The 16,447-nt window shown below is 34.4% G+C and overlaps 2 protein-coding genes across 2 annotated transcripts; both read right to left on the reverse strand.

The window, feature by feature from the left end:
* Positions 1-8,078: 8,078 nt before the first annotated feature.
* On the reverse strand, positions 8,079-9,011 carry LOC120221106 (olfactory receptor 4F4). The gene has a single exon (XM_039218366.1). The coding sequence runs from the start codon at positions 8,994-8,996 to the stop codon at positions 8,079-8,081; it is 918 nt and encodes a 305-aa protein (XP_039074297.1). The 5' UTR covers positions 8,997-9,011.
* A 5,829-nt stretch (positions 9,012-14,840) lies between these two features.
* Positions 14,841-15,767, reverse strand: LOC120221105 (olfactory receptor 4F6-like). The gene has a single exon (XM_039218365.1). The coding sequence runs from the start codon at positions 15,765-15,767 to the stop codon at positions 14,841-14,843; it is 927 nt and encodes a 308-aa protein (XP_039074296.1).
* Between the last annotated feature and the right edge of the window lie 680 nt (positions 15,768-16,447).

Genomic DNA, 16,447 nt, shown 5'->3' on the forward strand with positions numbered 1-16,447 from the left:
ACTATTAGTGGGAATGTAAATTGGTACAATCAGTACAGAAAACATTATGGAAATTTTCAAAAATGTAAAAAATTAACTACCATATGATACAGCATCCCCTCTTCTGGATATTTATCATTAAGAATAGAATGTGGATATCTGCGTAGATATCTGCATTTCCACATTCATTGTAGCATTATTTACAATAGCCACGATAGGAAACAACCTAAATGTCCACTGATGAATGAATGGATAAAGAAATACATACACAAGATAACATTGCCCCAAGAACCAAAAATAAATGAGAGTTGAAAAAAAACAAGAGAAATTCATACACTGAAATATTATTCATTCTTAAAAAAGAAAGACATTCAATCAGATGTGAAAATAGGCTCAGCAGTCACTCTGAATCCAGAGCACTCACAGAAGCACAGAAGTTGAAAAGAAAAAGCAGGACTCTTTTTGTATTGACTGATTGACTTTTTGCAGGAGAGAAAGATTTCTGGTATAATTCTGAGAAAACAAAAATCATTATTGTTCTCTCCTTTTCATGACTTTCTCGGTACTGGTTTTTTTCTCTAGTTTTGTTTTTGTTTTTGTTTTCTGTTGTTGATGTGTCACATTTGGTAATCAAAACTTTATGTCCATTTAAGGTAACTTAGTCAGGAAAATATATCATGCTTAAGAATTGGTTAGCACAAAACTTTGAGTTTTTAAATGATTCCAAAATGGATTTACATAGCACCCCACACTTCTCCGTTTAATAGCCATTCTAATGTCCCATCTTTTTAGCGTTTAGTAATGGACATTCTTTTTAGAGACATTATTATGTGCTCCACACATTTTGCATCTTTCACTTGGAATATTTAAGCTTCTTCCCTGCACCCATAGCTTGAAGTAGTGGTGGACAGTCCAATTGTACCTCAGTTGGAATTTTTGGTTTATTTCTCTACTCAACGATAATTTGAAATTTATGGTTTTTCCTATTTCCAAGCAATGATAAGGCATGATATATATGGTTTCCTTTGTAATTATTTTCAAGTTTACATCTTTTGTGGATGATATTTATGGGCAGATTTATATGGCTGCCATTATATGAGATCAATCAGAACCCAAAAGTTGTATTGGGGCACTTGTGTGGCTCAGTCCCTTAAGTGTCTGACTTTGGCATTGGTCATGATCTCATGGTTTGTGATTTCAAGTCCTATGTTGGGCTCTGTGCTGACAGCTCAGAGCCTGGATCCTGCTACAGATTCTGTGTCTCCCTCTCTCTCTGCCCCTCCCCAACTTGTGCTCTGTCTCCCTCTCTCTCAAAGAATAAACATTTAAGAAAAAATTTAAAAAATCCAAAAGTTAAAAAGTCTTGTTTATGACATTTTACATCTTTAATCTATCTTGAATTCATTTTGGTATATAGCATGTGGTGAAATCCAATTTATATTTTTTTCTATATGCAAAGCTGTTTTTTGCTTTTCCATCCCTTCCCCTCCCCTCCCCTCCTCTCCCCTCTTTTCCTTTCCTTTCCTTTTTTTTTTTCTCTTCTCTTCTCTTCTCTTCTTTTTCTTTTTTTTTCTTTTCTTCTTGGAGGGTGAGAGAGAGCACAAGAGAGTCTGTGATCAGGAAAGGGTCAGACAAAGAGAGAAAGAAAGAATCCTAAGCAGCTCCACACTCAGCACAGAGCCTGATGCAGGGCTCAATCCCACAACTGTGGATCATAACCTGAGCTTAACTGACTGAACCACCAGATTCCCCTTTTTCTGTTTTTTTTTCCCTTCATGTTAACATAGATCTTATATAACGTATAAAAATATATATCATTTTTTATTGCTGAAGTACAGTGGACATAAAATGTTTTATTAATTTAAGATGTAGGACATAATAATTAAAAAATTCTATACATTAGTGTTCACCACAATAAATGTGGTTACCATCTATGACCATACATTGTTGTTATAATGTTATTGACTATATTTCTTTGCAGTACTTTGCATCTCAGTGACTTATTTTTTTTTTTTTATAACTGGAAGTTTTTACTCCTTAATCCTCTTTCTTCATTTTGCCCATCCATCAAGCCACTTCCCCTCTGGCAAATACCAGTTTGTTCTCTGTGTTTAAGAGTCTGTTTTTTGTTTGTATGCTCATTTGTTTTGTTTGTTAGATTCCACATATAAGTGAAATCATATGGTATTTGTCTTTCTCTTACTGACTTATTTTACATAGTTCTATGTCCATCCATGTTGTCTCAAATGGCAAGATTTCATTAATATTCCATTGTATACATATACCACATCTTCTTTATCCATTCACCTATTAATGGACACTGGGTTTCTTCCCTATCTAGGCTCTGGTAAATAATGTTGCAAAAACATTGGGGTGCATATGTCTTTTTGTATTAGTGTTTTGTTTTTGGATAAATACCCAGTAGTGAAATTAGTGGATCATATGATATTTCTATTTTTAATTTTTTTAAGAAACTCCATGCTGTTTTCCGTGGTGGTTGCACCAATTTACATTCCCACCAATACTGCATAAAGGTTCCTTTTTTTCCACCTACTCACCAATACGTGTTATTTCTTGTCTTTTTATTCTAGCCATTCTGACTAATGTGAAGTGTCATCTCATTGTGGTTTTGATTTGCATTTCCTTAATTAGTAATGTTGAGCATCTTTTCATGTTTCATTTTCCATCTGTATTTCTCCTTTGGAAAATGTGTATTCACATTCTCTTCCCATGTTTTAATTGGATTGCTTTGTTTTTGTGTTGGGTTGAATAAGTTCTTTATATATTTAGGCTATCCCTCCCTTATAAGGTATATCATTTGCAAATATCTTCTCCCATTTAGTAGGTTGCCTTTTAAGAAGTCTTTATTAATTAATTTTGACAGAGAGCATGAGTGGGGAGGGGGACAGAGAGGGAGCCAGAGAGAATTCCAAGCAGGCTCCACACTGCCAGCACAGACGCCAATGTGGGGCTCGAACCCACAAACCTTGAGATTGTGACCTGAGCTGAAACCAAGAGTCAGACACTTAACCGACTGAGCCACCCAGGTACCCCTAAAAGTTTTTATTTAAATTCTCGTTAGTTAATATACAGTGCAATATTAGTTTCAGATGTACAATATAGTGATTCAACACTTTTATACAACATCCATTGCCCATCACAACAGATGCACTCCTTAATCCTCATCATCTGTTTCACTCATTCCCCCATCCATGTCCTCTCTGGTAACCATCAGTTTGTTCTCTATAGTTAAGAGTTTCTTTCTTGCTTTACCTCTTTCTCTCTTTCCCCCCCATTTCCTCACTTGTTTTGTTTCTTCAATTCCACATATGAGTGAAATCATTGTCTTCCCTGACTGCCTTATTTCATTTATCCTCTAGCTCCATCCATGGAGCAAATGGCAAGATTTCATTCTTTTTATGGCAGAGTAATATTTCATTGTGTATATATACTACATCTTCTTTATCCATTCATCAGTAGATGGACACTTGGGTTGTTTCCATAATTTGGCTATTGTAGATAATGCTCTTATAAACATTGGGGTGCACGTATCCCTTTGAAGTAATGTTTTTGGAAGGCAGGTATGCTTACCAGTATACCACCAACACTGAATTAATGTCTTTGTATTCTTCAGGTAAATGCCCTGTAATGATTTGCAGTACCTCAGTTCCAGTGGACTTGGTGACAAGTCTCATTTCACAAGTGGACCAGAGCACCCCCAGTTAAAAGTCACTACACTCAGGGCAGGGACCAAGCACAGCCTACTGCAGGCAAAGAGAACTTCTGCAGATGACTAGCCTGAAGGATAGAGCAGCCAAAACACAATAGTAGTTTGCACACAGCACACATTGGAGATACTCCCTAAAGTTCCAGGCTCTGGGAGCCTCTTCTTCATAAGGCCATTACTTTCAGGAGAAGACATAATTGGCTTTTCTAACACAGAGAAGGCAGAGACTTAGACAAAATGCCAAGACTGAGGCATTTGTCCAAAAAGAAAAAGATAAGGCCATGGCTAGAGGTCCAAGTAACATGCCTGATGGAGAATTTAAAGCAACTATCATAAGGATATTCACTGGGCTTGAGAAAACAGTAGAAAACATGAGGGAGACCATTACCACAGAGATAATAGAAGTAAAAATGAATCAATCAGAGATGAAAAATGCAATAAATGAGATTAGAAACAGGCTTAATGGAATGAACAGCAGGTTGAAGAATCAGAGGAATGAATTAGTGACATAGAAGACAAAATAATGGAAAATAGTGAAGCTGAACAAAAGAGAGAAAGAAGAATCATGCAACAAGAGAATAGATTTAGGGAACTCCATGACTCCACCCCGTCTTTTGATTGGAGTCTTTATACTATTCACATTTAAAATCTTTCCTGAAGTAGCTGCATTTTACATTCCTACTTATGTATGAGGGTTCTATTTTTTTTTTCTCATCTTTGCTAACACTTGTTATAATCTGTCTTTTTGATTAGAGCATTTCTAGTGTGTATGTGAAATGGTATATTAATGGGGTTTTAATTTGCATTTCCCTAACAGTTAATGATGTTGAGCATCTTTTAATTTGCTTATTGATTATTTAGTATCTATTTTGGAGAAAGTCCTATTAATTTTTTTGCCCATTTTAATGTTATATACCTTGTTGATTTCTAATTTGATTGCATTGTAGTCAGAAAACATACATTTTTAAGGTGCTAATCTTGAAATTTTTTGAGATTCATTTTATGACTTATCTAGGACTTATCCAGAACATTTTCTTTTTATTTAATTTCATTTTTATTATGTAAAAAAATTTACAGGATTTCAGTGTCAAAAATATAAAATAGGACATATTCAGAAAAATCTAGCTCTTAACTCTCCCTTGCTGTTTCCTCCTTTCTCTATTAGAAACCAATTTTAGGGGCGCCTGGGTGGCTTAGTCGGTTAAGCATCCGACTTTCACTTAGGTCATGATCTCGCGGTTCGTGGGTTCGAGCCCCGTGTCAGGCTCTGTGCTGACTGCCAGCTCAGAGCCTGGAGCCTATTTCAGNCCGTGTCAGGCTCTGTGCTGACTGCCAGCTCAGAGCCTGGAGCCTATTTCAGAGTCTGTGTCTCCCTCTCTCTCTGACCCTCCCCTGCTCACGCTGTCTATCTCTCTCCTAGAAATAAATAAAAATATATATATATAAAAAAGAAACCAATTTTAATTTTTTGTGTACCATTGAAAATGTTTCTATATTTTTATAAAATATGCACTTATAAATTATATATACATATAAACCCAACATATGTATCCTCATTTTAACATAAAAATTAACATCCTGAAGATATTCTTTTTCAACTTATTGTTTTCACTTAATATATTCCTTGTAGATTCCTCCAGAGCACTTATTTGGATATATTCCTCACCAATTTTATAGTTACTTAATGTTCCATAATGTATAATTTATACAGTTTTTCTGATTGTCATTTAAGTATTTTTCAGTCCTTTACTATTAAAATCAATGCTGCAACAAGTTCATGGGTTATTTTGTATTTTTCTCCATGAATTGTTAGGATAAAATTAGGATCATTGGGTCAGAAGTTAGCATTATAAATTTCATAGATATTGCCAAGACATAACACCATTTTGTATTCTTATCAATAGTGCATATAGGACCCTTTTCTATATATCTTTACCAATAAGCTGTATTATTGAATATTGAAGTCATATATTTCATACATTAAGATCAAAATTGATATTTCAGCTTAGTTTTAAGCTGTGTATATCTTAACATGAGAGAGCTTGAACATTTTTTTCAGAAGCTTATTTATTTAGTGAGAGCTCAAGTGGGCTCAATGCTGTCAGTGCAGAGCCTGATGGCTCAATCGAGAGATTATGACCCGAGCTGAAATCAAGAGTCATGTGCTTAAGTGACTGAGCCACAACCCAGATGCCTCGAGAACTTGAATGTTTTTTTAAAAATTTTTAATGTTCCATTTATTTCTGAGAGAGAGACAGTGTAAGCAGGGGAGGGTCAGAGAGAGAGGCAGACAGAATCTGAAGCAGGCTCTAGGCTCAGAGCTAGCAGCCAGCACAGAGCCTAAAGCAGGGCTCGAACCCACCAACAGTGAAATCATGACCTCAGCCGAAGTCAGACGTTTAACCGACTGAGCCACCCACGTGCCCCTGACTTGAATGTTTTTTAATGTATTTAAGCATCATTTATATCTCCTTATATGTCAATTATAAATTAATATATTCTGGCTATTTTTTTTGTTTGCTGGTGTGTTTTTAGAAGTTCTTTATTATTATAACTATTATTCTTTGCGATGTGAGTTGTAAATGCTTTCTTCTGACACCACATTTATCTTTTCTACTTTGTTCATATTTTATCATGCATTTAAAACATTAATTTGATGTAGTTAACATTATTAATCTTTATCATATTCATGGATTACAAAGATATAATTCATGTTTTCTTTTAATAGTTGTATAGTTAAAAATATTTATGCTTCAGTTTACTCAGGAAAGGTCCTGGTATGTGGCATGAAGAATAGGTCCTATATATGTTTTCCCATATTGCTATACAGTTATTCCATCACATTGATAGGCCCGTCTTTTCTCCACTGATTTGAGATACTGCCGTTATCATATGTTCATTTTCTTAGGCTTTCAACCTGCTTATGGAATTTCTATTCTTTTTCCTCCCTGTGGTAAATATAATTTTAATCCTCTTAATATCTGACTCTCCTTATTTATTAAGCTACAATTTGAAACACTGCACTCTTTTCTTATATTTAATCTTCAACTGTAGCCTGGTTCAGTGATTCTTGTTGGAGAGTGGAGCTATTTATCAGAATTATTTGCCAAGCTTTTAAAAATTTATATTTCCTCTACTTCTATCTTGACTTTTTGACATGTCTTCCTAGGACAGTAAGGTTTATGAGCATGAGTACACACTTGCACATAAATATACACACACTTACAACTTCCATTCCCCCAAATGATCATCTATTAAGATTGGTTTATACTGTATCCCTCAAGTAAGTCAAGATAAAATAATGGTTGAGAAATTTTAGCTTGTTGATATATAGGCTTTGTATAATAATGTTAATAGTACCTAATATTTATTGAGTCCTGATAATATGCCACAAAATGTACTATTTATCTGATATAAATAAAATCAATAGATTTTTTGATTTATTTTAAAATTTATAAGTAGCACATTGATATGCACTATTTATCTGATATACAGGGATATCTGATATAAAATAGATTTATACCCATTGTCTAATTATCCCTCATAATAATCATATGTATAGGTATTGTTATCCTCCTTTTGCACATGCAAAAACTGAAGCTGAGACAAGCTAATGCCCAGTCATGATTAGTTTTATAGAAGTAGAGTTGAACCCATCTCTTTTTTAATACAAAGTCTGTGTTTCTAAAAGCTAACTATAGAAAGTGATATGGATGGATCAAATTGATATACTTTGTGCCAATATGTTGAGAGAACTTGGATCTTTCTAAATGTCTTTTACTGCTTATGAGCTCTTGTATGCTAGAAGATGTAAAGTGACTCTAAGGCAAATTTCATATTGTGAGACTTACTCTTCCTGTCACTCCTGATAATGAACTCATGGATTATGGTGGTTGTAGTGATTAGAGATGAACTATAAACTGTTACAGTCTTTTCTAAACCTCTTAAAATTTAGCTAATAAACATCCTTAGCACTAGGCATATTTTTTGAGTTAGGTTTGTGAAAGTTGCTTCCTTGATGTTTTTAGGGAAAATGAGCCAAATAAAAATATATAAGCTAAGGTAGTTTCTGCATTTCCATCGATTATACTCAGAACCACTCAGCCACAGAATTGTATGAATATTGACATATTTATGCCATTGTTCCGAGAGTTAGTGAGATAATGGTTTGAAAGCATATTAACTTGGTACCTGTATCCAAAAATAGAAAATACAAAATTGTCAAAGGTTAAATTGAGGCAGTTTATGTGAAAGTTCTTTAATAATAACTAAGAAATGGAAAGTAAGATTTTCATGAGCTTTATCAAGTAATTCACCAACTTTATTTTATTTTATGTCATTATCTTAGTTTAGCCTTATAGTTAGGGGAGAGCTAAAATTTTACACTAGAGTTCACATTCCATTTGCTCAGCCGTCTCATTGCAGTCTTCATGTCTTTGTTCCTCAGTGTGTATATAATTGGGTTCAAGAGAGGAGTGACCACAGAATAAAACACAGCAAGGGATTTATCTAATGTCTTGATGGGGAATGGCCAGGCATAAATGAAGATACATGGTCCAAAGAACAAAAGAACTACCGTGATGTGAGCAGTCAAAGTGGACAGAGCCTTGGATGACTTGTCTGAAGGACGTTGCTGGATGGTTACTAGGATGATAGCATAGGAGATGATTAGGAAAACAAAAGAACACACCGTGAGTACACCACTGTTAGCAATGACCATGACATCCACCCTATAGGTGTTTGTACAAGCAAGTTTGATAACCCTAGGTAGGTCACAATAAAAACTATCAACCTCATTGGGACCACAGAAAGGTAAGTTTACTGCAAAAGCCAACTGGCTCACTGAATGGATGAAGCCAGTACCCCATGCGGCAGTCACAATGCCAAAACATACATTGTCACACATAATTGTAGTGTAGCGAAGGGGTTTGCAGATTGCTACATATCTGTCAAAGGCCATGGCTATAAGGATCACCAACTCACTTCCACCAAAAAAATGAACGAGAAATATCTGAGCAAGGCAACCCTTGAAAGAGATGACTTTGCGTTTCCTGAAAAAGTCAGCAATCATCTTGGGGGCTGTGACGGAAGACAGACATAGATCAATGAGCGAGAGGTTAGCCAGCAGGAAGTACATAGGAGAGTGAAGGTGGGAGTCAAAAGCCACAGTTATGACAATAAGAAGGTTTCCAAACACAATTCCCACATAGAATATAAAAAACAACACCAATAGGAGTATCTGGAATTCCTGAGAATTGGAGAGTCCCAGAAAAATGAACTCAGTCACCATGGAGTAATTTGTGTCACTTATTGATTCATTCCAAGAAAGAGCCTCTGTAGTTACCTTGGAGAACAGAGTTAGAAGAAATTCAGAATTATTATATTCAAATTAAAAGCCTCATTTTGTGTCATTCTCACTCATATAATGTCTTTCTATGGTTTATTACATAAATGCACACAATCTAAACCCACCATTTTATTCCATATTCCTCCACTGACTGTGCCTTATAGTCCAGTTATTTAAGTCTGCTCAGTATTTGCACTTATGCTAGGCTTATTCCTAACAAAATACCTTTGTTCATGTGACTTTCTCTGCCAGATTAAGTCTATATCACCACCCTGTATTTATCTCCTTTTCCTTTGAACCCCAAAACAGTATCTTAGCTCTTAAGTACATACAACATTATATGATCTTTATATTTACAAGGACTTTTTGTGGCATACATTTTTGAAAAAGTATTGTTACTGGTTTTGTATCCCACCACAATCATTTTGTGTACAACTGTTGGAAACCTCTCTATGAAACTAAGACAAATCTTCATTCATAATTTTGCTCTGTGAGGCAGTTTATATAGTATAAGTTTTGAAAGTAGTCTGTGGACCTTGGACTCACTCTTTAAGACTTATTTTTACAAATGTAGATACTAATTATATTCACCTCTTATGGTTGTTATGGATTTCAAATGAAGTATTAAATGTAAAATGTTTTGCATAGTTTTTGTGTCTAGTAAGTACAGAATAGACTTGGATAATTATTAGTAGTAATATTTGTTGCCTTTTTATTCATAGAGAAATCCCACCTCCCTGATGATCATTGACAAATTTTACTTGAATTCTAGAAATAACGATCATAACAAGATGATTGAATTTCAGTTCCCTGTATCCTTTTGTTTTCCTGTCTTTAGGATATATGCACTACATCCAAAATTCTCAAAATCCTCACTAGTCTAGCACTCTGTGTGGCATGAGTGAGGGACACATTTCCAAAATAATTTTCATAATTTCTCAGAAACTTGGATAGAAACATGAAAGTTAAGATAGATGTAGAGATTGTCTTAGGAGAAGTTTAAATAAATGAGGATTCTAAAAAGAAGGTAAGTGTTATAAGGCCTTATAGAGAATGAAATTGATACTTATCATTTAGTGATATCAAAATGCTTAAACGAAAAGGAATTAATCCAAAATAAAATTAAAGAAGAAAAATGGAAGAAAATAAATCAAATATCAGAAAAATAAAAGGATAAAAAAAAGGTCATCCAGAGGTGAAATAAAAAATGAGAAAAATGCAAAAAAATTTGCATGAGAGAAAATGTAAAGGGTTTTGATAGGAGATAAAATTGAAAAAAGGATTCTGGAATACCTGCTAAGGAATTTGTGTTTTATGATGAAGACAGTGAAGAACTGTTAAAGAATTATGTGCAATTATTTAATATATTTCTAAAAAATAGTGCATATTCAATACATGATAGCCATTATTAAGGTAGTAAAAACAGGACATTTGTCAACAGGATGTGGGAGATTAAAAAGAGCATATAAACGAATGTATTCTGAGTAATTGTGGAAACTGATGGATCATAGGGAGACATGAAAGTATAGTGGGGGAGTAGTAGTCATTTCACTACTTCCCTGATCACAGTTATTCCGTAGCCCTTGAAAATTACACTTTTCTTGTCATAATCCCAAATCCCATTCCTTAGCCCTATCCACTAATGCTTCATATTACTGTTTTCAAAGTCCTATAATAATTTAGCAATTCTAATTTTATTTCCAAGTAAAAAGAGAAGTCTAATAGTAAAACAAGACACAAACACACCTTTCCCTTCTCAGCACAGTAATAAATACAATCATTCTAATCATTGACAGTCAAGAGGATGGGATTCTTGTTGTGAGGTAATTTCTTATATGACTGGTTAGGATGTTTCTTAAGAATCAAAGTTTGTTATTTATTTAGTTTTTTAAGTTTATTTATTTACTTTGAGAGGGAGAGAGAGAGTGAGCAAGAGTGCACACAAGCTGGGGAGGGCCAGAGAGAGAGAGAGAGAAAATCCCAAGCAGGCTCTGTGCTGTCAGCGCAGAGCCACATGCAGAGCTCTAAACTATGAACCATGAAATCACCACCTGAGCTGAAACCGAGTCTGACACTTAACTGACTGAGCCACCCAGGTGCCCTTCAAAGTATGCAATTTAGACTTGAACTTAGATATTAACTTGCATACACCACTTCATTTCACTAAGAGGACAAACTTGATACTTTAATCTTTGTAAGAAATATATCAAGGGTGATAGTTGACCAAAGGATTCTCTTTTGTAGTGAAAAGACTTTCTACCATGGTAACAAGTAAGAATTCATGTATGTTATTCTTCAGCAAAAGGAATTTCTTTCTCAGTTAAAACATTTCATTTCTTGAGTGTAGGCTACTGAGGAGTGAATGATGACAGAGGATTCTTAGTTACAGGGGATTCATCACAGTTACCTTTGCCACAGTAATCCTTTCAAAGCACATATCTGATTCTTTAAAAATGGTACAAGAGGTCTTAGAAGAATTATATTAATTCTAAGTGAAACATTAAGTTTATTGAAGAAGTTTTCCAGAATCTTACACATTGGCTATAGTAATCATGAAGAGCCAGCTACAAATGAATAAGAAAATCTTTTCCTATACACTAAATTAAACTTAAAATTCAAACTTTAGGGTGTTATGTTTGTCCTAAATGTCTTTTACCCCTCTTTAAAGAAAAATACCTAAAATCTTTATTTTATAAGTTTCACTAAGATTGAAGTCATGATACTTGGGGATTCTAGTACAAATTTACTGGGTAACTTTAGCATGTTATTCAAAATATCCAAGCCTTAGTTTTCCTGTTTAAACATGACCTTATTGGATCAAAAGCTTTAAAAAATAAAATTCTACAACTCTAAGAGTATGATTTGTACCGTCATGTGAAAGAAATATCCAAAACCAGATTTCACTGGGGTTGCAGGAAGGAGGGAAAGAAGTAAGAGAACATTGAATCTGGGTCATATGGGGGAAAAGGTGCTTAAATAAAGATGGAAGAATATATTAGCTTGGAAGATACAGGAGGAGGACTCAACACTCATATCACTTGTATAACATATACTAGGTTGTTTAACACAACAAGGGCAATGCTTGTTAATATTTATACTAACCATTCTCAGTATTTAAACTGAGTCACAAAATCCTTCCTTTTTTCTTGAAGATACACATACAGTTGAATTCTGTCAAATGGGTTCTTACTGATAGTAGAAACATCTCATTGTCAATAAAATTCTACATTTTGGTTAGTTCTGCTAATATACTTCATTTTCATCATTCCACCTACCTCCTTCATAACTGGAAGAGACTATAGCAATTTTCAGAGCAAAAAAGAGTACAGATTTTCTTTTTATTTGCACTTTCTCTTGAAGTATAAAATTTCCTAGAGCATAATGTCTGTATGGATTGTTCTCCTTAGTAAACTACTGGGTTAAGAGCCATTTATGAGTGACCAGAGGCAGGTGAGGAGATCTGGAAATAGCTAGCCTGGACTCTGAGTATGGAGGTTCTTATAGGCTCTCAGGTTTTCCCTTGGGGACAGAATCTTCTGGAGTCAGGGGCTGTTGTCACAGTTTCTTGGCTCCATTAGGTATTTTAAATATCTCACTAAGTCTAAAGGTGATTTTTTTTCTCTTATTTCCTTATATCTATATTTACCTTAACTCTTTGTTAATTGAAGTATAATTGACATACAATGTTAGTTTCAGGTGTGTAACACATTTATTTGACAATTCCGTACATAACTCAGTGCTCACCATGCTAACTTTATTCACTTTCATCACAACTTTTTAATAATATTGTTGACTTTATTCCCTATGCTATACTTTTCATCTCCGTCACTTATTTATTTTGTAACTGGAAGTTTGTACATCTGAATCCCCTCTATCTATTTTTCCCATTACCCCACCAGTCTCCCCTCTGACAACCACCAGTATTTCCCCCTGTATTTAAGACTCTGTTTTTGTTTGTTTTGTGTTTTAGATTCCACATACAGGTGAATTCATATGGTATTTATCTTTCTCTATTAAAGAGGACTTTTTAATAGAATCTAGTTGAAACCAATAAGATAAAGCTCTGAAATTAATATCCAGATGGAACCACAGGGTATTATGCTAAGTGAAATAAGGCAGTCAGAGAAATACAGATATCATATATTTTCACTCATATGTGGAACTTGAGAAACTTAACAGAAGACCATGGGGGAATGGAAGGGGAAAATATAGTTTCAGAGAGGGAGACAAACCATAAAAGACTCTTTAAATTTTTTTAAAAAAATGTTATATTTATTTTTGAGAGAGAGAGAGACAGCATGAGCAGGGGAGGGTCAGAGACAGGGAGTCACAGAATCCAAAAACAGGCTCCAGGCTTTTAGCTAGCTGTCAGTACAGAGCCCGATGCGGGGCTCAAACCCACGAACCATAAGATCGTGACCTGAGCTGAAGTTGGACGCTCAACCGACTTAGCCATCCAAGAGCCCCCATAAGAGACTCTTTAATACAGAGAACAAACTGAGGGCTGATGGGGTGTGGGGAAGAAGGGAAAATGGGTGATGGGCATTGAGGAGAGCACTTGTTGGGATGAGCACTGAGTATTGTGTGTAAGTGATGAACCACAGGAATCAACCCCCAGAACCAAGAGCACACTGCCTACACTGAACGTTAGCTAACTTGACAATAAATTGTATTTTAAAAAAGTATTATTAGGTTTTAAAATATTAAAAAATCCAGGTGGATTAAGAAGATAATAAATAAAAATGTTTTAGTTATTATAAAAAGAGGATAGCTTATAACATTTATGACCAATTTTGAATAAAATATAGGAAAAATACTGTGACCAATAATAAGAAAGTTTCATTAATTATTTACCATTTTATTGAACAGCTTTACTTACAATGCAAAAGTTACAACTGGGCTGAGTCACCACAATTAATGTTTCTTAAATCTGTCATAGAAATACATCAAAGTGATTTTTCAATTTTGCTCCTTGATTCATCTGACTTTCCAAGTTTTACTAGGAAAAGTAAAATAAAAGTAAAGATATCAATCATTTACTTTGTCCTGAGCACAGCAGCTTAAGAACAGGTACATTAAATAAATTGAGATCTAAGTTGGGTGACGCCTTTAGGTAATAAGATCCTCGAAATACTTTTATTATTGTAGATACTCTTTTAGGGTGAATCAAGAAAGGCTTTGAGGAAGACTACAAGAACGACAGAAATTTGCTCTTGAAAAAAAAATGAAACATAGACAATTTTTGCATAATGGAAAATACTAGAATCTATTTCCAAAGTAACATTGTACAAAATACATGGAAAATCAAAGGCTGAAAACAATTCTTAAGAGTGGTAACAGTGTTGCCTTCCTATTTACCTAAATTAAAGTACAATTAGGATGAGACTGGTTTTTTGATTTAATTTTATCCATTGGATCCACGTAATTTCCATAAGAAATATTAATTTCCAGTGATGCCTATTATCAGTATGAAGATACTGATAAATCTAAATCATATGTTCATGTATATGTTTATATATAGATTTAAAAAAACTACATGAAAATTGAATATAGTCATTAATGATAACTATAATTTAGGTTTACTGGTTAGGTAAGAATATATAACACTTTAGATTTTATAATTAACAAAAATTACTGCAATTCCATTTGAAAGTGAGGTTCTTTTATTCAATACCTCTTTTTATGTAGATGTCTTAGGTTTTTTAAGTCATTAATGAAATTATACATATTCCATGGTGCTCATGGTGGTCCATGACAGTTATATTGTGTTCTTACCAATGAAATCTGTTATGAACTTACAACTTGTCGACTCAGCCTTCTCATTGCCACCTTCATATCTCTGTTCCTTAAAGTATAGATGGCAGGGTTCAAGACAGGAGTGACGACAAAGTCCACAATGGCAAAAAATGTATCCATTGACTTGGTAGGAAAAGGCCACACATAGAGAAACATGCATGGAGTGAAAAACAAAACCACTACAGTGATGTGAGCTGACAAAGTGATGAATGCTTTGGATAAATCCTTTGAAGAGTGTTGTCTGACAGTGATCAGAATAAAGATGTAGGATACAATTAAGAAAAAGAAGGTGCCCATAGATATGAAGCCACTGTTGGCAGTGACCACAAATTCTAGTCTGTATGTGTCCATGCATGCAAGTTTAATAACCCTGGGAAAGTCACAATAAAAGCTCCCCACATTATTAGGGCCACAGAAAGGTAAATTAATGACAAAAACAAACTGAGACACAGCATGTATCACCCCAATGACCCAAGCAGTCACTACCAAAAGCATACACATTTTGGGATTCATAATAGTTAAATAGTGGAGAGGCTTGCAAATTGCTGTGTACCTGTCATACGCCATGGCTATGAGCAATATCATCTCAACTCCTCCCATGACATGAATAAAGAACATTTGTATCATGCAACTGTGGAAGGAGATGATTTTGCAGTCACTGAAAAGATCAGAGATCACCCTAGGAACTGTGGTAGATGAAAGGCCGAGATCAACGAGTGATAAGTTGGCCAGCAGGATATACATGGGAGAGTGTAAGTGAGAATAAAAAATCACTGTAAACATAATGAAGAGGTTTCCCAAGATAACTCCCACATAGAATAAAGAGAAGAAAATAAAAAGCAAAAACTGCATTCCCAAGGATTGTGCAAGTCCCAGTAACACAAATTCAGTTACTGCAGAGCCATTTACTTGGTCCATGGAATCATAAAGAAAGAAAGACTCAGATGTGGCCTGAAAGAAAAAAAAGAGGGAATCAACTTCGAGGCACTGAAAACAATGTGTTAAGTGTTGATAATATAAAATTAGTAATCAACAGATCTTTTATTTAATTAGTGGTAAACTATTAACAAAATAATGGAACCCGGAGTATGGATTTGGTAGTATGAGCAAAGCTACACTCAGAGGCAATCGATTACTTTAAATTATTCTCATTTATTCAAATGCATGAAATAATCAGGCAACTTAACAAGGGAGAAAAGACTGCACAAAATAAACTCAAAGAATTTAGATGAAAGAAAATAATAAAAATTAAAAACAAAAATATATTGAATCCTCGAATGTTGGAAGAGTACACATAAGTATATAAAAAAGTTTTTTTAAAAACAAAAAATAGTCAAGCTTTCACTCTTTTCAGATGACATGATACTTTATGTGGAAAACCCAAAAGACTCCACCAAAAAACTGCTAGAACTGATCCATGAATTCAGTAAGTTGTAGGACATAAATTCAATATAAGAAATCGGTTGCATTTCTACATACCAATAATGAAACAGCAGAAAAAAAAGTCAAGAAATAAATCCCATTTACAATTGCACCAAAATCCATAATATACCTAGGAATAAACCTAACCAAAGAGGTGAAAAATCTATACACTGAAA

This window comes from Hyaena hyaena, unplaced genomic scaffold (assembly GCF_003009895.1).
Source record: "Hyaena hyaena isolate Hyena2069 unplaced genomic scaffold, ASM300989v1 scaffold_756, whole genome shotgun sequence".
Classification (NCBI taxonomy): domain Eukaryota; kingdom Metazoa; phylum Chordata; class Mammalia; order Carnivora; family Hyaenidae; genus Hyaena; species Hyaena hyaena.